The following is a 22749-nucleotide window of genomic DNA, read 5'->3' as shown; positions in this document are numbered from 1 at the left end:
AGTCATTTAGCAGATGCTTTTATCCAAAGCGACTTACAAATGAGGACAATAGAAGCAATCAAAACTAATAAAAGAGCAATGATATGCAAGTGTTATAACAAGTCTGTTAGCTTGAACACTTAGCAAGGTTTTTTATATATATATATACACAAACAAAAATCTATACTGTTTAATGCAAAAAAAAAAATATTTACATTATAAAATATTATTAAACATTACAATTCCCCCAATCTGGACAGTTACAGATGTTCTCTCACTTAAACAACTCTCAAAATAAAGTGTATTTAACAAAACAGATGTCATTTCCCTCTGTTTATAAATGGTCATTTTTCCCCCTAACCTTATGAAATATGTCATCTTTCACATCAAATTCTTACATTGTATCAATTAATTCAGTTAAAATAATAAGAAACTGTAAACTGCATCTCTCCTGCAGCAAACACAGAAGCTGCATCTGAAGTGGCATTAGATGCATTTACACACTGTTCAATGAAGCATAAATGCATTTATGCCACACAATTTCAAATGCAAAAATAATTAATGTTTTAAATATTTTATAAACATACAAATAAGATATGTTGGGAAAAATGCAATGATAGTTTTAAATATGAAACTAAACCAGTAGGTGGCGTGGATTCATTCAGTAACAAAACACCTGTGTGTGTTGCTCAGAGACACAACAGTTCTGCTGTGGCTTTGACCGGAACTATTTTCATCAGTGAAATTGAGCAAAAACAGTCAATATTGTGTCTAAAATGTAAGTCACTTCATTTGACAGCTTGTTTATTGAACTACTATTGCGTAAAACCACATTGCAGTTGTGTTGAAACATTTTGGTCGTGCAATGTTGGATACCTAAATCATATAATATAATTTTTTTTCTCGTTTACCGCAGTATGCATCTATAAGTTTCTGTGTGTGCTGTTGCACTCATTTGTTTTGTTTTCTGCACGAGTCTCTCTCACACACTCACTCAGGCTGCGCGAGCATCATCTGGCGTGACATCTATACGTTATCAGTCGCCGTAAGTGTGACGTTAAAACAGACCGCAGGGCTTGCAAAATCTCTGGCCCGACGTCCCGGGGCTGTTGTGTTTTCCAGTCGGGCTACCAAAATGTATCACCGCCTGCCCGACGGGCTCCTTAAATACAGACCTCCCGCGGGTCCTTAAAAACTCTGAAAGTGAGTTGTATCAAAAATAAGGCCAAGAGTAATTTTATGGCTCAATACTGTATGTTACTATAGACACTGTCCAGCCCCGCTCATTCTGTGTTCATTTTACTTGTGCGGCTCTTAAAATGGGTCATAAATTGCCTTAAATATATTTTTTAAAATTCTGCAGATACCCTGTAAATAGTGAAATAAAATTCCTTCCTTCATATTTGTTGATATTTGTGTATTGAAAATATTTTTGATTGACATTTAAACTCCTATCTGATTTTCTATATTTAAAAAAAATAAAAAATAAAATAAAATAGTAATTTTTTAATTCTGGCTAGTTAAATTAATTTTCGGGCTTCCAAAATCTGAAGAGTACCTGCCCGAAGGGCTACCAGGGATTTTGAAATTTTGCGAGCCCTGGACCGGCAGTCACCGGCGCGGGCGATCATGTAGAAAACCGGCTAATTCCGGTCCCTGGCCGGTCGATCGGTGCATCATATTATTGTTAAGTTCTATTATAGTAAAATGTACTTCTCAAAATAAAAATATCACAGTGCATTGAAACACGTAATTTTTTTTTTAAATATCACAATTTATCTTCCACGTTTTAATTTGACAGTAAATCTCTGTTGTGCAGGACTGTTTGCCAAACAATAAAAGGAATTGTTCAAATTTAATTTGGTTACCTTTTAAAAGATCACAATTTTTTAACACAAATGTGCATCAATTCATGAAATATAGAATCCAGAAAAGTTAGAACAGACAACACAATTTCTAAAAAAAAAACATTGCGTAGTGCACTATTATTGTTATTGTTTTAATACATTTATTTTTTATGACTACATTTGCTGAAATGTGCTAAAATCACTGTAATGCACTGCGTCTTGTTGCTGAATGTGATGTTTTGTAAGTTTCTCTGCTGATCTGCTCTCTCTCTCTGTCTGTGTGTGTGTGTGAGAGAGAGAGAGAGAGAGTGTTTGTGAGTGTTTCTTTGTGAGTGAATGCGTGAGCTTACGAGTGTGAGTGGATGTGTGTGTGTGTGCGTGTGTGTGTGTGTGTGTGTGTGTGTGTGCGTGTGTGTAGTATCACTGCGCACCGCTGTGTCTTGAGCAGGAGGAACGTGATACTCATGTATTGAGCTCTCCAGTAAAACCGATCTTAATGTCAATGGCCACTGCATGTAAGAAGCACCTTCAGACCTCCTCTGTCCCACAGACGGCAGGCGCAGCCCGCGACCATGATTTGAGGATCAGACTCTGTCTTAATGTTCGGTGAGAAAGGAACCAAAAAATGATGTGTAATGTAGAGAATGATGAGCTTGGCTGTGTGCGTTCACGAGAGCGGCAGTTCTCATGCTTAAATCCTGAGTTCGTTGATACAGCCCAAACTGAGCAAGACTGTTTGAGCCACTGTTCATAATAAGACCCGTAATATATAATAAGAAAACAAGTCAGGTCAAGTTTGAACTCATGCTGAATAAACCCTAGAATTCATCCGATAACTTTGATTGTCCAGTGGCACAGTTAGAATGAGCAGCGCAAGCTAACTGCATGTAAACCGATAGCTGTACGACTGCAAATAATGCACTGCGCTCACTCCAGTGATTCATCATGGTTTAAATGATAGGTTCACCCCGAAACTGAAGATTAGCTGATATGTAAGCCATCTGAGATCAGGATGAGTGTGTTTCTTCATCAGGTTTGTAGAGATGTGTCTCTGCATCAGTGTCTCAGCAATGGATGCTCTGCAGTGAATGGGTGCCGTCAGAATGAGAGTCTGATAAAAACATCACTGTAATCCACAGCACTCCAGTCCATCAGTTAACATCTGGAGAAGACAAAAGCTGAAACTAATCCAGCATTAAGACGTTTTTAACTAAAATGTGAGTCCATAATCCATAATAACGCTTCCTCAGTGAAAAAGAGCATCTGCTGTTGTCTCTCACATTAAAATCCAGCCGCATATCTGTTTAGAGCTGTTTTGTCTTGATCTGAGCAGATTTCTCTCCTGATTCAGACTTTTCACTGGAGAAAGCGTTATTATGGATGTAACTTATGTGGAATGTGTCTGTTCTGCGCATGTATCAGATATTTTACAATCAGTTCAACTGTAATGTGATGCATTGGTTTTGTGAAGGTCGACAAGTGAATGTGGGCATGTGCAGCGTCTCGTAGATCTTGCGTGTGTCTGTAGATGCGTTTGCTGTGTGATCTGAAGCAGCTCGCAGTGTTTCGTCGTTACTGTTCCCTGCGACGCGAGCGTCGGGATGAGCCGCAGTAAAATCCCTCCACGCGTCGCTGTGATACGAGTCTGCTGTGGTTTGTGTTGTAGGTGGCTGTTGTGTAAGCGCAAGGTTTTGATGTGATCGCAGGGCAGGATGTTTTTATCGTGCTGCTCGGCCGTTATTTCTTGCAGGAGAAGCAGTCTCAGTTTACTTCCTCCCACCGGTTTCCATTTTCCCGCCAGGTGTTAGTTTGTAGTTTGTCAATAAAGCTTTTAGTTTACATCTGGAGCTATCTATTGTTATTTTAATGTGCCGCGTTGACAGACACCCGAGCCGAGCCGCTCGATACGTGTTCCAGAACTCAATGACAGCTGAGCGCTGCAGTTTGCAAATCTTTTTTACCGAAAGTACCAGCTAGCAGAGAAAGCCGATACTCGCTCTGGGCCGCTGCGACTGTGGCCGCGCTCGCAGGCTCCTGAGCGTTTCGCTTGTGTTTCGGATAACCGCTCGGCGCTGAGTGCTTTAATGGGGCCGAGCTCCCGCGAGGCCTGCAGTGAGACGGCTGAAGGTCAGGGTTCGAGGACGATCAGATGTGTTTTGATGCTCTGGCCTGTAGATGTTATTAAATATTCAGCTAAAGATCCTGGCTTGGTTTACCACTGCGTCTTCATCTCCTCTTCTTCTTCATTGATTAGGTCTGTAAACATACACAAGTCACCATAATCTGCACACTGTGTGCTACAAGATGTGTGTCTTCTGCGTCCCAGCTCTGGGATTTATTCACGCATCTGTCTTTTACCCAGCACACGCGTTTCTTTCAGTCTTGTAGGATTTCAGGTTTGGCTGTTTGGACTGTGTGGATGGGCTCAAATGCTGTGCTTTGTGAATGACTGAACTCTGGTGTATTCATACCTGCAAACTAGTCGCCAGATTAATACCCCGCTAGTCTATACCGATACCGATACATCGATACAATGTCGATGCCGATACAATGCTTCTAAACTGAACTTTAAAATTATGAAATGTATTAAATTATGAAATTACTAAGAGTAAAATGGGTAATAATACCCACTTAACTTTATATCTGAAACACATTTTTACATTCAATACGCCTTAATTGCAACTTATCACATGATATTTTTGTTTACACATGGTTACAGTGTTTAAGGTTGTGGTAACCATGGAAATCTACTACAAATAGTTGAACTACGGTCACTTTAGTAAAGCAATTTTCATAAGGCCTGCCAGGCTGTTGCATGCATAAAATACAACCTTTTTATTCTCACAGTGTATGATTTATATTAACATTACAGAATAGAACATGATCAATATGAACTTTTAACGTTCAATTTAAATAAATGTAATTGCACAAACTATGTAGGCTACAATTTCAATTTGTTTATTGTGAAATAACTCAAACATATGTTTTTCTGTCCTCTAAGCATTGTTCTGGGCTGCCGTTCCTAAAAACATCAATGCTTTCTTATGAAACGCAGCCCTGTTTGAATGCGCTGTCAGAAGTGAACGCTTTCTGTGATTGATTGATTCTGTCTTGAAACATTTGCATGTGTTCAGATGAGCAGGAAAATATTCTGTCTTACACAATTATTTGCTAACATAGGTTATTTGTCCAATTCAATGCATATTGTTGATTAATAACCAGCTGCTTTTATGTAGACTGTAAACATGTGCTCACGTCATTATTAGGGCTGTAATACGAATACAATTATTAATCTGTTCAGTTATATGATGTGCCGATTAATTAATAAAATTAATGACAAATAAGTCACACAATTTTGGTTGAGAAAATACCCCAAAAGATCATTTAAAGCCATTATTGTGTTAGATGAGAAAAGCATTGAATAGACACTACAAAAAGTAGCTGTAGAAAGAAATCATTTGATTCAACATTGAATTTATTACGCATTAATTTTTAAAGTTATTATGTGGCCTAATGTTGTTTTCAGAAGCCGCATCTGAAGTGGCATTTAGGTATATTTACTCAGACTGAATGCATTTATACTTCAATTAGAATTGCATAAATAATGCTGTGAGATTAATGTTTTTTGAGGAATATTGAAATCTGACTTTTAAATGAAATGAAACTAATCAGTGACTCAATCGATCTACAGCCCAACTAAGTATGTTTTTCCATATATGCATGGCGTCGCCACAGCTTGAATCTGTCTACAGGACATTTGAACTTTGTGTCAGTAGCCTACCTCAATAAGACAAGGCATCAGTTAATATGAATTATATATATATATATATAACAACACCGTGCCATTACGGTTGTTATATTGGAGTTGAATGAGTTTGTCACGTGTGAGGTTCTTCTCATCTGTTCTCTCTGGCACTTCTGTGCACTGATCCTCCAGAAAGTGAACGTTTGTGTCACGGGATATAAATGACATGCTGGTTTCTCTCACATGTGTTCACGAGTGTGTGACAGTGCTGTTTTGAACATCCTATGTCTTCTGTTTCAGCCTTAACCGCATACACATACCTCACCATCTTCGATCTCTTCAGGTGAGTGTCATTAAAAGCTTGTACAATTGTGTTTAGCAGATACTGATACTCAAAGACTTTACTGCTTTCTTTTGATTCACCTGTTACCCCAGTGATTCACAAACATCTTAGACTTATAAAGACAGTATATCAGTGTGTCATTAGCCATTAGTGGGCTTAAGTGTTTAAAATCAGCTAGATGCACTTCAAGGCGATGCTGCATAGAGTTGTGTTGCATTTCATTGTTCATCACAGTGGTTGTTCAGCATCTCATGCTAGTGTCTTTGGCTCTCACAGTTTGATCACCTGTCTGCTGAGTTTCTGGGTGACCATGAAGAAACCCAGTCAGGTGTACTCCTTTGGGTAAGAACAGCTCATACTTCAGATATCAGTGTGCTTGGTTTTTTCTGTGATTTTCTGAATTTATTTTGTGAATTTCCCTGAATGTGACCTGCACTTGTTGATCCGGTCTGTCTCGTTGCTGGTGAAGCTGGTGTTGTACACAGAGTTGTCTGCATTTTGAGTGAAGAGATCGATCTGTTTAATGTGTTGTTCGTTTCTCTTCAAAATTGGTGGAAAAAACAGGAAGTAGGCCAATCTCTGCAACTCTTTGGTGTATTTCCACAATGTCCTGATATCACTTTTTTTGGTGGCAGCATGTTACCAGTCAAAAGTTATAGATGATAGTAATGTATTCTTAGTCTTTAAATCGGTTTCTTAATATTATCACCAGGGGCCAGTTGTTCAGAAAGTTTAATCTGGATCAGAATGATCTGGGTTGGGAAATCCCATGTTTTGCTATCCAGGATCAGGAACACATCTCACTTTTGTGCCGGCTTTTCAAAGCAAAATCGGATTGGATCACCCCGATCCAGATACACACTTTTCCAGATTTCCAAATCTGGATTCCTAGTGCTCTACGGAGCCCCTAAAGGGACATGATGATGGAGGAAAAAAAAAATAAATCCCAATGTTTTGCATTCTAGTTTTGCATTGCATTTACACAAATAACTACTTCTGACTGCTCCCTCTCTGATGATTGTGCCAATGTCGTTTACGATGAGTGATTTAAAAAAAAAAAAAAAAACTTTAAGTTATAATATTTTTGTTTTTGGACCAGTTTTAAAGTTTTATTAAATTTTTGTTCCTGAAATCCACTCTTCTGCTGGGATCAGAATAATCAATTTTTTTGGGATCAAAAGTATCCCAATCTTACGTTATATATAACATTTTGAACAACACAAATTTCGGATTTAATCCAGATCAAAACCAAGATTGTATTTTGTGATCTAATCCAAATTCAGAATCCTTTTTCTTTTCTTTTTTTTCTTTTGAACAACCCATTTTCAAGATTTGATCCAAACCGATGACCAAAATCTGATCAGATGACACTTGAACGACTGGCCCCAGGGCTTCAATGATAAACCATCTGGTCTTCCAGTGGATGTGCCAGTTGTGTGTGTAATGTCAGGTGTTTGTGTTGATGTGTGTTTTGTGGTCTCAGCTTCGAGCGTTTTGAAGTGCTGGCGGTGTTTGCCTCCACTGTGCTGGTTCAGCTGGGCGCTCTCTTCATCCTGAAGGAAAGGTGAGATCCGTGTGTCTCTGCAGAACTTGATCCCGTCGATATTTCGCTGCTGTGGGAATGCAGTGACCCGACTGACTCGCGTTCACATTCGGCTGATCCACACACACGCATATGAACGAGCTTGCTGATGCTGGTTTGGTGGTTTCTCCTCACCGTAGTGTTTCAGGAAAGGCACTGGCATGATGTTATGAAGTGCCTCTGTTATTCAGCATAACCTCACAGATTTGCTCCATTGTTACTGGATTGAGTTGTTTGTGTATTTGTCTCTGTTTGTGTGTGTGTGTGTGCTAACTGTGTGTTTCTTCCTTCCTCAGCGTGGAGCGTTTCGTAGAGCAGCCCGAGGTGCACACGTGAGTACTACAATCACTGACCTGATCCTCACACAAACCTTTCTGCATTTTTATAAGTTCATTAACATTAGTTTTTCTTTTCACCATATGCTCTCCACAAGTTTCTACACACATACACACACACACACACACACACACACACACACACATACACACACATGAAACTGAAAACATGACTAATGATGAAAAAGTACTGCATAAGTCCCATATAAAAAGTGGATTGGCGATGGCAATGTACATATTATACAGCTTGTGCCCATTTCTTTTGTGGAACAAGTTTGCCCATTCTTTTTATCACTATGTCAAAAGCATAAAATTAGAGAGATGTCTAAATTAGTGGAACATCATTAAAGATGAATGACACGCCTTCATTGAAGCTCATACCCTGTTCTGGTTTGGTCGTAAGCAATTTCGCACTCGCACCAACGGGCCTGACGCCAATTTAACATACACTGAATCAGACAAACTGCCACTGACGTGTGGAAAAAGCTTGGCACTTGGTGTTTCCCAGCCTTTAGACCTCTGACAAGCTATCGAAGTCCAATCTGAGGCTGAACATGACAAACCTGCCAGTATCTCAATATCTGGGAGAAATGTTTGCCCAGTAGGGATGTAACGATATTATCAATATCGTGTTAGCAAAACTGTCTCGATATTATTGTGGTCACATGAGGATATGAAACGATAGGTCTTCTGGGCAAAAAGTGTAGTTTTTAAAATATATTTGTTTTGGGTCATTATGCTTGGCACAGTATCTGTCGAATGAACTAAAACCCGAAAGCACAATAAGGCTTAATCTCTTCATCAAGTCTGTTTTCGAAGCGAAGCGCACACTTCGTTCTGACGATCAGCTCGTGATCCGGTGGTTTTGTAGTCAGATGTGGTTTTGTAGGCATGCTGTCACTGAAGCTGGAGATTTCCTTCAAAATAAAAGCTTAAAGTGCAGTATGAATTACTGACAGCTAGCGGTTTAAATGCAGACCAAATTCAAAATATCTCTTTCAAGTCTTGAAATTAGGAAAGTTGTATTGTAATTTCCCTGCTGTAAAGCAAAAATAATAGACCTATGAAATACTCATTTTAATTTATTTTACAGTCCAATTGTTTTACAATATATGGCAACTGCTGTCATTGTTGGTATTAAAAGGGGAAGTCGTGGCTTAATGGTTAGAGAGTCGGACTTGTAACCCGAAGGTCACAGGTTCAAGTCTGAGGTCCGGCAGGGATTGTAGGTGGGGGGAGTGAATGTCCAGCGCTCTCTCCACCCTCAATACCACGACTGAGGTGCCCTTGAGCACCTAACCCCCAACTGCTCCCCGGGCGCCGCAGCACTGCTCTGGGTGTGTGTTCAAGGTGTGTGTATGTGTTCACTGCTGTGAATGTAATTTAGACTGAGACAGTATATCACAAATAAAAAGAGGTTGTGTTCCCTTTAAAGTTCAGGTACACTGATTTTTTTCTGACTTAGGTTTTCTTAGTTCAGAACATGGGTTGGAGCTCTTAATTTTGAACTCTCAAAGTGCACTAGATAGAATAATTTAACTTTAAAATGTATAAAATTATAATTTTTTCCCAATTTTTCATTTTTTTTTTTTTATGTATATCGCAATAAATATCGTATCGTGGACTTCATATCACAATATTATGGTATCGTGAGATTTTGATATCATTACGTCCCCATTACCCAGTCCTCCATACAGATGTAAGAGACTAATAGATAAAGGACGCAATACCATCCACTTTTTCCACAAAAGACAATTGAAATCTTGTATTAAAAAATATCTACAGAAATTCAAAGTCAAATTTACACTGTTCATCCATCTTTGCTGAGCGGTGTGTGTGGTTGTTTCTGTGTTTGTTTTAGGGGGCGTCTGCTGGTGGGAACATTTGTGGCTCTGTTCTTTAATCTCTTGACTCTACTGTCTGTCAAGAACAAGCCCTTCGTCTTCGTGTCTGAAGGTAAGATCATTTCCACAGACAGCTGTTTCTAAGTGTGGCCGGACCAGACCCGGCGCTACGGGCATTGCCCCCCAGAAAGAATTTGTGCCCCCCCAGTTTTCTTAACCAACTTTAATTATTTAGATCGGGAATAGATAATTATTTTGAGGAGCATGTGCGCATATGATGCATTTTGATTTGCGCAGATCGATCAGCGTCTGACTTGAAGCAGTGCGTGTCAATACTCACCGTATTTCATGTCGTGCTTTAAAATGGTAACAAACTCTTGTAAAAATTCTAGTTATATTAATGCTATCAGGGACGCCTGCAGGATTTCTTCCGAGGGTACGCACTTATCAGAATTACCCGAGCCCATCTTCCCCTTCTCCCAAAACAGCTTATAGCCTACTAGCTACTGTTATTAAAATAGTTCAGTTTTGTATGTAATGGAAAAGTGATTGTTTCATTTTTTTTTTTTTTCCATAAAGTTAATTTAGAAAAAACGATTGGAGTATTTTTTGTTCTTTATTCGTTAAATGCATTTTTTTAAGCAAGGACCAAGCAGTCAGCGGCAGCAGTGAGTTAATCATAGCCTGTGTTTGATTAATTTAGCCGTATCAAATCATAACGACTTGCCTAAAATAAAATCTTTAGATATAAAACAGTTCAAACATATCCCAATGTTAGTTTAAATGCTTAACCTATATAAATGTGCGCTGTTAGACGCATATCCAACAGTTTGTGTGGAGAGTGTAAGATCGCAGGACATGGAGGCGCCAGCACGATCACTTGCATTTTTAAACTTAAATTAGGCATACGCCATCATTTTTGCTACTTAAGGTAAGAGTAATACATCATTCGGAACTTTAAAGGATCTACTTTTATTTGTGTGCACTCACAATATCAACAAAATGTTGTGCTTTTATAAAATAGCCTAAATAGGAAAACTGAGGATGCGCTTTCTGCCGGAAACAGGAGAGCTTCACAATGATGAACCGAAACTCAGCGAAACTGACTCTCAGATATGACAGATATATCTATAGAAAGCTTTAAATTACCATTTTGAAACGAAATAATTAAAATCGAAAGCAAAAACTCTTTCATTATGTAATTCGTAAAGATGCTTTTCTCTCTAAAGGCACGTACAATGAGGAGATGGCCAGTCATTTTTTCCATCACGTGACACCGTCTAAAATATTAAAAAATGGAAAAGCTTAAAACAGGCCCGATAATAATTTGCTTTTTATTTTATAGTTGTATAAAACACAAATTATAATGGCATATGTAAAACTTTGCCCTTTAATTGTATAGCTGTGTATATTTTCTGATATTTGTGTTGCTCTGTCCTGAATACTGTTAAATTTAAAGGATTATTTTAACTAGCTAGTTGTAGCCTACTATTTTTCATTAGTTTTCTGAATACCGTTAAATTTAAAGGATTATTTTAACTAGCTAGTTGTAGCCTACTATTTTTCATTAGTTTTCTGAATAACGTTAAATTTAAAGGATTTATCATCAAGTGAGAAAAACTAAAAAAGCTTTTAGAAATGTTTATCTGTGTTTATAATGTAAGTATATATCAGCATTTTACATTAGGCTATTCATGAATGTAATAATAAAATGAGACTTGGCCTTAGCCTACCTTTTTTTTTTTTCTTCTTCTTTTTGGTCACTCACAAATGCGATTTTATCAAAGTTATTTTTAATCCATGCAGCAAACATTTAAAAAATCTCTTTAAAAATGTACTTTAAAAACTATTAACTTTTTTTATGTGTGCGCACATGCGCTGTGTCTGTTTTGTCATTGCGCAAATAAGTAGTGGCGCCCCCCCATGGGATTGAAATGCCCCCCCAGGTATAACATCCTGGCGCCGGGCCTGGGCCGGACACTGCTGTTTCTGCACTGTTTGGTCCGTGTCAGATCTGAGAGCCTTTTCATGAGTATGCATGACCGTTCAGCAGTTGATTTTATTCCAGATGTCTACAGGTTCAGTTCTACAGTAATTTAAGGTTCAGTGATGATAATTCACAATTCAACCCTACATCCTTCCAGTTACCAACCAGACACAGTTTCATAATGAATATTTTTACGCTTCTCATAATAACATAAAAGATCTATAACATTGTGTTTTGCATAATTGTGTTGGTAAAGCATGTCAGTCAAACTCAAATCAAAATCGATTTCTAATGAGGCACCATTTGTAAGCTGAAGGTCCATCACAATCCTGTGGAAACACTGAGACAGACTAGACTGGAACTGAACCTGCTTTGGTTAGTCTCCTGAGCACATTTACCTGACGGTGTAGAAACCTGTACTGAAAGTCATGTGCATGACAATCAGCATGCAACAAGACATCAAGTGAAGTAACAATATACTCTTTGAATTTTCACTACTTAAGTCAACCCACTCATGTGCTGTTGTCCACGCAAAGACAAAAATATGTGTATGGACATGTCTGAAACAGAACACAGGACAGACTTCTGCGTGCAAACCATAAAGTCTGTTACTGTGTGTGTTGTTAGCTGCTGTTAGTGCTGTACAGACGACTGAGGTGTGTGATCTGTGTTTCTCTGTGTGTCTTCAGCCGCGAGCACCAGCTGGCTTCAGGAGCACGTGGCAGACCTGAGCCGGAGGTAGCGCATGCTTCTCACTCTGTATGATGTACGCCGAGTTATTCAGTGCAGATGATGCATAGATGTGTGAATGTTTGTGTGCAGTCTGTGCGGACTCATCCCGGCGCTCAGCAGCATTCTCCTGCCCAGAATGAACCCGTTTGTGCTGATCAACCTCGCTGGAGCTTTTGCTTTGGGCATCACATACATGCTCATCGAAATCAAGTGAGGAGACCACACTGTGTTATGTATGATGTCCAGTCACAAACAACACTTATTATCTGTCACCGCTACTGTAGCAGTTCTAGCAGTACATTTATTGCTGTAACTGTACATCCCTACCACAACAGTGTATTTTTACTGCTGCATATATTATTACTTTTACTACTAAATCTTTAGCCCTATTCAGACGATAATTGTTTCTCACGGGGATGTAAGTTATTTTCACTATTTACAGGGGGTAATCGGTCATTTTATTGCCGTCTGAATCCAGAATGTCGGTGTTTATCTCTCACCACCCACGTAAAAATCTGATGAATCCCTGAATTACCTACTGTTTTTGACAAACACTAAGGTCGTAATTTAATTGCCGTCTGAATCCACATCTCTGATTTACGAGAAGAAATAGATATAAAAATTTATTTTGTCCACTGCTGAACACCGTACTTTTGTACTTTGCTGTAATTTGCATACATATTTATTTCTGAAATGCTGGAAAGTATTTACAAGAACAATATTTCATAACTGCTCCACCACAGCGAATGGCAGCAGAAAGAGAAGAAAAACATGTAAACATTCAAAACGGGTCTTTATTATGGCAGCAGCAGGGTATGCAATACAATTTTAAAATGTGTATTATATACAGTTATATACATAACATTATACACAACTATAGTGCGTCTATTTTCCTATTTTTAAACTGGAGATTTAAATAATCAAATAATAAATAGGATTATATATTATAAAATACGCTTGGAATAATAATAATAATACATTTTACGCAAGTCATTTTTAAAATACATTTTACACAATAATAAGAAAAAATTGGTAAATAAAATTTGTTTTATTTACAGCAGACAGTCATGTGACTGGCCACGTGAGCAGCGTGTACCTGGGTTCGTAGGATCACAGAACTGGCTTCTCCATTGTGAATAAATCACCGCCCGAATCCATGAGTTTTTATAACTGAGACGCCATGTACATTTATTTTTACAGACGTCCACATGAGAAACAATTACCGTCCGAATCAGGCTTTAGCCTATAGTTATATTCAGGGCTCCAGACTGTGACCATTTTTCCTGCCTGTGTGACTAGTTTTGTGAGCGATCGCACTGGTGCAACCACCGCGTTGTTCAACTCATAAGCGTTGCCATTTCTGTTGCATATGAGAAACATCACACGGCAAACAAAACTGCGAGAATGAGAATCATTCAAATTCTGCACAGAATTCTCTGTCATAAACAATGCTGACATACATCAGAAAACCAGAAGTATTAATGCTAACTATAACCATGGTGTTGTGGTAGAAATAGTCAAATGTTATTACATTATTAATTTCAGGGTTTGTACAACCTTTTGAGAGAGAAATTCAAGCACTTTTCAATGACTTTCAAGCATTTCGCACAACTGTTTCCAGCAATTTAAAGCTCTGAAATGATCCAATTTGAATGTTTTTTTTTTTAATAGGATGACCAAAATATACTTTGTGGTAAACAAACACTTGTGTAAAATTTTAAATTAAAAAAATACATCAATTCACAATTATAACCAGTAGACGGCAGCAGAGGAGTGCTTATTGGCTTATTAGTCATTCATTTCTACTTTTTTTCTATATTTTGAAATTATAAAATCATTATTATAAAATATCATCCCAACTCAAATTTGTATAAACAAGAAATGAACATGTAATATTATTAGTAACTGTACTTATTAATGCAAAACAATAGTAATTTTATGATTAAATGGATCTATATTTTAATACCCCCTCACACCAGCCCCATGGCTACCAAATCTGCTCCTGGTGCCACCATCTGTAGCTCTCCAATGTTAGTCTGGAGCCCTGTATATTCCACTTCCACATTAGCACCTGTGTGGCGGTGCTAGCTCGTGTTGCTAACGGAGAGGCTCACTGGTGTGTGCTCTGAAGCTGAGATGATGCCACTGAGTCACATGATGATCTTGTGTTGTTGTTGTGCAGTAACTATAATGCGATGGACACCGCGTCTGCCGTTGCCATCGCCCTCATGACCTTTGGCACTATGTACCCCATGAGCGTGTACAGCGGGAAGGTGCTGCTGCAGGTGTGTTTCAGTGTGCGATGCTGTAATTAATCCTGTGTCGTATGTCTGGTCAGATGATCGGCTGGAACTGTCCTATCATGGTTGTTCTCTCTTTCCCGCAGACCACCCCCTCTCATGTCATCGGTCAGCTTGACAAACTGCTCCGAGAGGTCAGTTCATATACAGCCCACATAATCTATCACATGCATATTGACTTTTTGAAAATCTGCGGTGCACGTGTTCTCGATCGTGCCTCCAGTTCTTCCAGTTCTTACTTGGCAAGATCTTCAACTGATTGGTTCTTGATGTTTTTCAGGTGTCCACATTGGATGGAGTTCTTGAAGTCAGAAATGAACACTTCTGGACCATTGGCTTTGGCTCTTTGGTGTGTAGATATTCTTTCATGATGGCCTTTATTTCTAGCACACGTGTAGTGTTAAAGAATACTGGAATGATTTTGCCTGACACAGGTTTGGGGTTTGTACAAACTTGGATGTGGCCCTAAACACTTTGTACGTTTCCCTAATCAAACACACCTGATTCAGATCACCGGCTCAGCAATACAGACTCCAAGACCTGAATGTGTGGGAGAGGTGTGCACTGATGAGGGTCCTTCATGACCAATCTGAACACTTCAGCAGTGGCATAATAAAGCCAGTACACCTAACTACAGTCTCCCTCCAACCTTCACAAGGCCTCAATAACATTCCAGCTTTAAGAGCTTTTAGGAGCTGTTTTAAACTTTCTGACATGGCTTTGTTGAGTCAAAATTCCAACTACTTAACCCTGAAAAATATAACCATAGTTGCTGTTTAACAGTGCGGTTAATGTGCTCAGCATAATTTAATATATTTTTTATATTACGACATTGGGGACAACGAATATTTAATGTATTTATCCTTCTTGTCTCTGTATCTTAAGTCCAAGTAACCAACATTTTCAAGCTTCAAAATGTTGATGAAGACATTGTAAAAGTAATCTATGAATCGAGCCGTTCCAAGTCTTGTGAACGGATGTGATCGCTTTATATGATGAACAGATTAAATTTAGACCATGTTAAGATATAGATTACTTTCACGATAGATTTTCATTGGTGGGACAGAAATAAGAGGGACAGGATTTTTAAAATATCTTCATTTGCATCTTGAAGATTAACAAAAGTCTTATGCAAATATCCTGATAGTTCTCATGGTGGAACCACAGTGATGATGACGTAAAAGTAATTTAATCGCTTGATAACACATGCCTGAATCTGTACCGTAACAAACCTCTTTTAAGGACTTGAGTACTATAATGTATCATTTTCGCATTATTGACACTATTTGACACACCAAAATGTATAATTTTGACCCATACAATGTATTGTTGGCTATTGCTCCAAGTATAGCTGTGCTGCTTATGACTGCTTCTGTGCTGCAGGGTCACAGATAAGAGGCCTGATCACTCAACTCTTCAGTAAAAACGCTCACATGAGGCTTCAGATAGGAGACCTTAACTCACTGTGTTTTTGTGCAGGCCGGCTCCGTTCACGTCCGCATTCGCAGAGACGCTGACGAGCAGATGGTTTTGGCCCATGTGACCAATCGGCTGCACGCGCTAGTGTCCACGCTGACCGTTCAGATCTTCAAAGACGACTGGGCGCGTCACTCGCTGACCTCCAGCACCCTGCCCACCGGCTCGCTCAGCCTCTCGGAGTACGTGGCTGCGGCCGCCTTCCCTCCAGCGGGGTCCAAACCGCACGAGGAGTTGAACCCGGTCACGTCTACGCCTGCGAAGCCCAGCAGCCCTCCTCCCGAGTTCTCCTTCAACACGCCGGGGAAGCACATCCAGCCCGTGGTGTTTCAGACGGCCCATCAGCACAGGCCCTTCAACGCACCTCTCTCCTACGGGATGTCTCCCTACTCCAGCATGCTGAACCCCAGCGGCGGCCCTGCGACGAGGCCGGGCTTCGGGGTTCAAGGATACAGGACTCTGAATGCAGCGCCACACAGATACGGCAGCGGTCTGCCCTCGTCACAGACTGGCCAACAGAGACCGTGAACTGATCACACCATCATCACGCCGCTAGCCCACCACTACCCTGAGTATTTATTTTATCGGGACCAAGAGCAACAGTTTTATTTTCAATGGATTTTTTGTCTGTATTCTTTATTTGTATTAAACCGCTATCAGACATCTGTGAAGTCGCATTATTATTATTTTTTACAGACCCTGCGTCCCAATGTTCATACTACCCATCCTAAATAGTATGTGAGATTAGAGATTCTTTACAGATTCTAAAGATGTATTGCTCTTATCTGTATGACCAAAAATGAGGAAGTATTTTAAGAGCAAGTGAGCGCACCGGGCGCCTCCATCTATTTGTTGAAGTGTGTATCCGTGCACACTCTAATGGCTAATTTTGCCCACAATCCATTGCGCTTTGGCGAAAGATTTGGTCCAGAACTACAAGCACGAATAAAACGTTTTAAAAAAACTACAAACATCGCGGATGTGCCCGACCGACGGTTAGGTAGAGAGGTTTAGGTTACTAATAATAAACATTTAACCTGGTAAAAAAATATTTATTTAATGTTATCTGTGTTATATGTAATCTGCAACAGCAATGTGAACTTCTATAAACATCCGTTTGATTGTAAATGCATCATTATGCAGAAAATATGAGCAGAGTTCTCGGCATGAAAGACCAGTGACAGACAGATCAATGTGCTGCTGCTTTTCTCTCTGATACGGTTGGAAGTTAAATTAAATGTGGAGGATGTTAATGTGACAGGATGATTGACAGGCCAGTTTACAGTGACGTGGCGCGTGTAATTATGCAACGGAATAAAGACGCAGTTGTGTGACGTGATGGTATGTCCCAAAGCTTGCCTGCTCTTCTACTACACACTCAATAATGTGTACTTTTTCTTCACTAAAAGAGTACATACTTCAGGGGCGTAGTATAAGTTGGCACATCGGGACGCAGCAGATGTCTTCATTACGAAGTTCACACTGTCAGTTGTAGACCGCCCGCTAGAACCGGACAGAGACTCGCTGTCTCCAGCGATTTAATCCGTGTCAGTGTGAACAGGGTTCAAGAGTGCAATGTTTCATTTTAATAATCATTTTGTTTAGAGTTTGTCATCTTTTGTGCTCATAACTGCATTGAACATCACTTAACATGACCATACGGAGGAGCTTTTTTTATTACGTTATGTTTTCCCACAAATTACACACGAGAAATGTCCTTTTGCCAGGGTTGTGTGCCATTCAGGATTGTTCTGAGAGTGGCTTGTAAATTTCTATTCAATGAATCCAATTTCTGGTTCAGAATCATTAAATTATCATTAAATTTGAATATAAAGAAAGTAAACTAAAAAGAGTTTAAGTGAGAGTGGTGACCAACTTCAGTCCTGCAGAGTTCAGCTCCAACCCTAATCAAACACATTTGAACAAGCTGCTAATTAAGGTCTAAGGGTTACTAGAACGGCAGGCGAGTTTTGATCAAGTTTGGAGCAAAACTCTGCAGGACTGTGGCTCTCCAGGACGGACGTTGAGCACCCCTGATATACACGCATGAATTGATTGGGAGACGATTCTTCAATTCTGCATTTTGTCCAACCTTGTTAATTCTATCCACTTGTTCAGCTGCTCCCGTTAGGGGTCACCACAGCAGAATTAGCCACACAGCTACTACATGGACTCCATTGTTCAGTGTCCCATTCACCCAACCTGCATGTCTTTGGATTTTAGGAAAAATCTGGAAACCCACGCTGACATAGGAAGAAAATGCAAACTATACATAGAATCTCTCCTGACTCAGCTGGAAATCAAACTGGCAACCTTCTTGATTACACAAACTAATTCTAGATTTCCAATATCAGTTTAAAAAAAACAAAAGTGACCATTCACGAAGTCATTGTAGATAATGATCTACACATTAAAGTGATTTTACTCTATGAACTGTTCAGTATGAGCAGAATTGTTTTCTGCATTTTTCTCCTCAGTTTTATCTGTAGCTCTGAAAAAAAAGACACCACTCCAAATGTTTCTTTAATCAGCATCTCTACATGAATGGTAGCCACTCCATTCCAGTGTCTGTTGAATTCTAGCACAGGCACACCTTATTCTGCTTGATGAAATACTGATTAGGTGATCACCTCAACCAAATCTTATTTAATGAGGAAAAGTATAAAAACCACTGCTATGGTCATCACTGTCCCTCTTGCAATAGGACCAGCTGGATGGCAAAACAGTGCTAGTAGTACCTCAAAAATAATTGTAATCAAATAATAACTATTGCCCATGCCAAAAGAGTTGAAAAGAATAGTTTTTAGTGGGGAAAAGAAGGGTTCAGTTCTGGCTTTATTGGAAGAGGGATACAGTGAGCGTCAGATTACTTTCAACCTTAAAATTTCAAAGACAGCAGTTCAAAGGTCAAGCTGCAGGCATTGGTGACAACAAAGCTACAGGCAGGCAGAGGGTGAAAACAACTCTCCACTGACCGGGATGACCACCAACTTATTCAAATGTCACTCAACAACTGTAGGATGACATCAAATGAGTTACAAACATAATGGCAAACGGCAGCTGGAGTGAAGTGCACAGCACAGCGAGGACGATTTGAAACAAGCTCCGGGCTGAAGTCGTGCAAAGCTAGAAAAAAGCCCTTAATCAATGAGAAGCAAAGAAGAACCAGGCTGAAGTTTACAAAACACCATAAGGATTGGACCATAGAGGACTGGAGTAAGGTCTTCTCTGATGAGTCCAATTTTCAGCTTTGCCCAAGACCTGGTCATCTGATGGTTAGACGGAGACCTGGAGTGGCTTACAAGCCACAGTGTCTTGCGCACCCTGTGAAATTTGGTGGAGGATTGGTGATGATCTGGGGGAGCTTCAGCAAGGCAGGAATCAGGCACATTCGTCTTTGTGAAGGACACATGAATCAAGCCACGTACAAGGTTGTCCTGGAAGAAAACTTGCTTCCTTTTGCTTTGACAATGTTCCCCAACTCGGATTGTTTTTTTCCAGCAGGACAATACTCCATGCCACACAGCCAGATCAATGAAGGTGTGGATGGAGGAGCGCCAGATCAAGACCCTGTCATGGCCAGCCCTGACCTGATCAGCCACACCTGAACCCCACTGAAAACCTCTCAATCAAGAGGAAGATGGATGCTCACAAGCCATCAAACAATTGAATTGTTTCTTTTTATTTTTGTGCTAGGAGAGGCATCAAGTCATCAAAAGCCATGTGGAAGACGTGGAGAGCATGAAAGACACATGAAAACTGTGATTGAAAATCAGGGTTATTCCACCAAATACTGATTTCTGAACTATTCCTAAGCTAAAATATTAGTATTGTGTTATTTAAAAATGAATATCAACTTGTTTTCTTTGCATGATTTGAGGTCTAAAAACACTGCATCTTTTTTGTTATTTTGACCGGTTGTCATCTTCTGCAAACAAATGCTCTAAATGACAATATGTTTATTTGGAATTTGGAAGAAATATTGTCAGTAGTTTATAGAATAAAACAAAAATGTTCATTTTACTCAATCACATACCTATGTAGAAGTAGTAAAACCAAAATCTTTTTGGATATGTGACAAAATAGATGGCTGCCAGCTTGTCAAAACCTGAGCAGTCTGACCTGAGGCTGTGGGGATAAGCTCATTTTTCTCTAAGTCAGTAAGGCTTTGACATTGGGATGAACAAAGGCTCCGAGCACAGGATTGGAAACAGGAGTCATCAGTCAGTTAGTACATCACTCTTCACTCCTCCTAACCATGTTTGGCTTCTAAGAGTCTCTGAATGACACTCCTCATACTCAAACCACCAGAGATGGAGTCCACCTGAATCAGTTGGAGAGTACCATGCTATTCAGATATATCTTCAGCAGTGCACATCCAGGAAAGGTCAGAAACGGTGCGGGTACATGGATACTTTTGGATGATGACGAGTGACCAAGACAAAAGAGCTCTCACAAAAGCCAAGAAAATAAATTGTTTTAATTCATCAAGAAGGCTATGGCTTCAAGAACATTTTCTAGATGTTCATAGAGACAGTTGGCAGAATCATTTGTAAGTTTAAAACGTATTGTAGCAAATCAGCTCAAAAGGGAAATGTATATAAATAATTACAATTATTTATATCAGCTGCCAGTAGTAACTGTAGCAGAATTAAATTGCCATCAACTGATCGGTTCGTCCAGCGAACATTCAGTGGAAGTTCATATCAACTCTAGGAAAGGATATTTTCGTGGCCACAGAAAATACTTTCATACAGTATTAATGCATTAGAGCATGTAGCAAGGATCAAAAAGAGACATAGTAAAGAGACATTAATTTGCAAGGCAGAATCAGAAACTTGCACACAAGAGTTTTATTAACTAAACACTAACACAAACCAGTCTAACAAACAAAAATATACATACACTCACGCATACATACAAAAGGGGAGCTAAAGTGGACAAATGAAGCCAATAGAGAAACCAGAGACTGCAGTTATGGAAAAGGAGTCAGTAGCACCTGAGTTAAAAACCATCTGTGCTGTTTTACAAGGAGGTCAACAGCTTAAACTAAACCTCTGTTTCGTTTAGTTAAATGTATGATACTTGCATTGCCTTGGTCGTTGATGAGTGTCCAGATGCAGTCTCGGATGAAAGTCTTGATGGTTTCAAGGTTTTGGACTTGCGATCACATTCTTCCTGGTTTGAAGAGTGATGAATTCCCAAGATGTTCTGACTCGATGGTGATTGGGAGTTTCTTCCCAGGTGGAAAGTGAAAAAGAGTTAAGAGACATCAGCTGAGATCCTTGGATCTTTGTTGAATGGAAAGTCAAGGCTGAAGCCTGGTTCAAACTTAAGGTACAGAAGACTTCTAGCTCACATCCTCATCTTCTCAGTATCTAACAGAACCGAAGACTGGCGAGGCGGGTCACTGATGTGAGAGCTTTATCTGTTATAGAGGTCACACCTCCGGGGAGTCAAAGAGCCAATGGTGAGGAGGGAAAGTTTACGACTCTTTGTCTCTGAACATGGTAATTTGCATATGCATTTCGACGGGGGTTAATGCAAAAACTACTAAAGATTCTCAGGACACTAATATGTTGCATAGGTATCAACATGTAATATTCACTCTTGATTAGATCATCCGAAGACTAATTCATAGATACTAAACATGGCATAGTTAAGGTTACATGAACGGGTGGTTCTATCGTAAACATGCATAAAACATTATACAATACAAAAGACAATATACAAGAACAGTAGTAATATACACAATGACCTGAGGATATGTGATAGGAAGGTCAAAGAAAAATCTGTCTCTGAATTAATGAAAGAAGTTGTTTCCTATAGCAGTATGTGTCTGTTTTAGAGAGAAATGAGTAGGGGTAATATTCTCTCTACATACTTTTAGGTCGTAAAGTTCATCCAATCTGGGTGAGGTGTCCTGGTTGCCATGGTAACCAGGGGCCTGGTGTCCTTCACAGACATCCTGGTACCCAGTATGTTTATTGGGTGAGGGGTCTGTGACTATTTGTTAACCTAATGCATAATTGATTTGTTAAATCTAGTGAAAAATTGTCTGATTGGTCCGAATGCTACAGTATGGTACCACAGAAACTATTTCAGAGCAAAAAAAACAAAGGCAAGTAAGATGTCTGATCAGAGAAGCTGAGAAATGCCCTCAATTTACTACCAAAGGCTTGCAAGATGGCCTGATGAAAGGGAATTTCAGTGCAGACAATAAGAACACCAAACAAGCATGGCCTTCATGCCCAGACACCTTGCTAAAAGCCACTCTTGGCCAAGAAGTACATACAAGGCATCTTGAATATTCTAATATGAATTTGGATAGGCCTGTGGATTTCTGGAAGAATGTTTCATGGAGTAATGTGACCAAACTGGATTTTTCTGGACCCATGGGTCAGTGGAATATGTGAAGCAAAATAAGCAAGGATTTATGAGCAGAAGAACATCCCCATGGTCAAATATGGCGGTGGACCAATCTTGTTATGTTGGTGCTCTGCTGTTACAGGAAGTGGACATCTTGATTGTGTGACTGCAAATATCAGGCATTTTAGATTATAATGCCTTCAGTATGTA

The 22749-nt window shown here is 39.5% G+C and overlaps 1 protein-coding gene across 2 annotated transcripts in view; it reads left to right on the top strand.

Moving 5' to 3' along the window:
* slc30a6 (solute carrier family 30 member 6) overlaps nucleotides 1–16833 on the top strand; it is a 22019-nt gene extending 5186 nt beyond the window's left edge. The window contains exons 1-12 of one of the 2 annotated variants that reach the window (XM_058795990.1): nucleotides 1–2432; nucleotides 5872–5914; nucleotides 6191–6256; nucleotides 7398–7478; nucleotides 7793–7828; nucleotides 9693–9787; nucleotides 12352–12400; nucleotides 12485–12604; nucleotides 14577–14679; nucleotides 14781–14828; nucleotides 14975–15043; nucleotides 16174–16833. The exon at nucleotides 1–2432 is cut by the window's left edge and continues 618 nt beyond it. In XM_058795990.1, coding sequence (XP_058651973.1) covers nucleotides 2426–2432; nucleotides 5872–5914; nucleotides 6191–6256; nucleotides 7398–7478; nucleotides 7793–7828; nucleotides 9693–9787; nucleotides 12352–12400; nucleotides 12485–12604; nucleotides 14577–14679; nucleotides 14781–14828; nucleotides 14975–15043; nucleotides 16174–16698 — 1242 coding nt within the window. In that variant the 5' untranslated portion in view covers nucleotides 1–2425 and the 3' untranslated portion in view covers nucleotides 16699–16833. The remainder of the gene's footprint in view (nucleotides 2433–5871; nucleotides 5915–6190; nucleotides 6257–7397; nucleotides 7479–7792; nucleotides 7829–9692; nucleotides 9788–12351; nucleotides 12401–12484; nucleotides 12605–14576; nucleotides 14680–14780; nucleotides 14829–14974; nucleotides 15044–16173) is intronic. The other variant, XM_058795989.1, reaches the window with a different exon arrangement.
* Nucleotides 16834–22749: the final 5916 nt, after the last annotated feature.

This window comes from Onychostoma macrolepis, chromosome 13 (assembly GCF_012432095.1).
Source record: "Onychostoma macrolepis isolate SWU-2019 chromosome 13, ASM1243209v1, whole genome shotgun sequence".
Taxonomy (NCBI): domain Eukaryota; kingdom Metazoa; phylum Chordata; class Actinopteri; order Cypriniformes; family Cyprinidae; genus Onychostoma; species Onychostoma macrolepis.
This window is presented reverse-complemented; position numbering and strand designations above follow the sequence as displayed.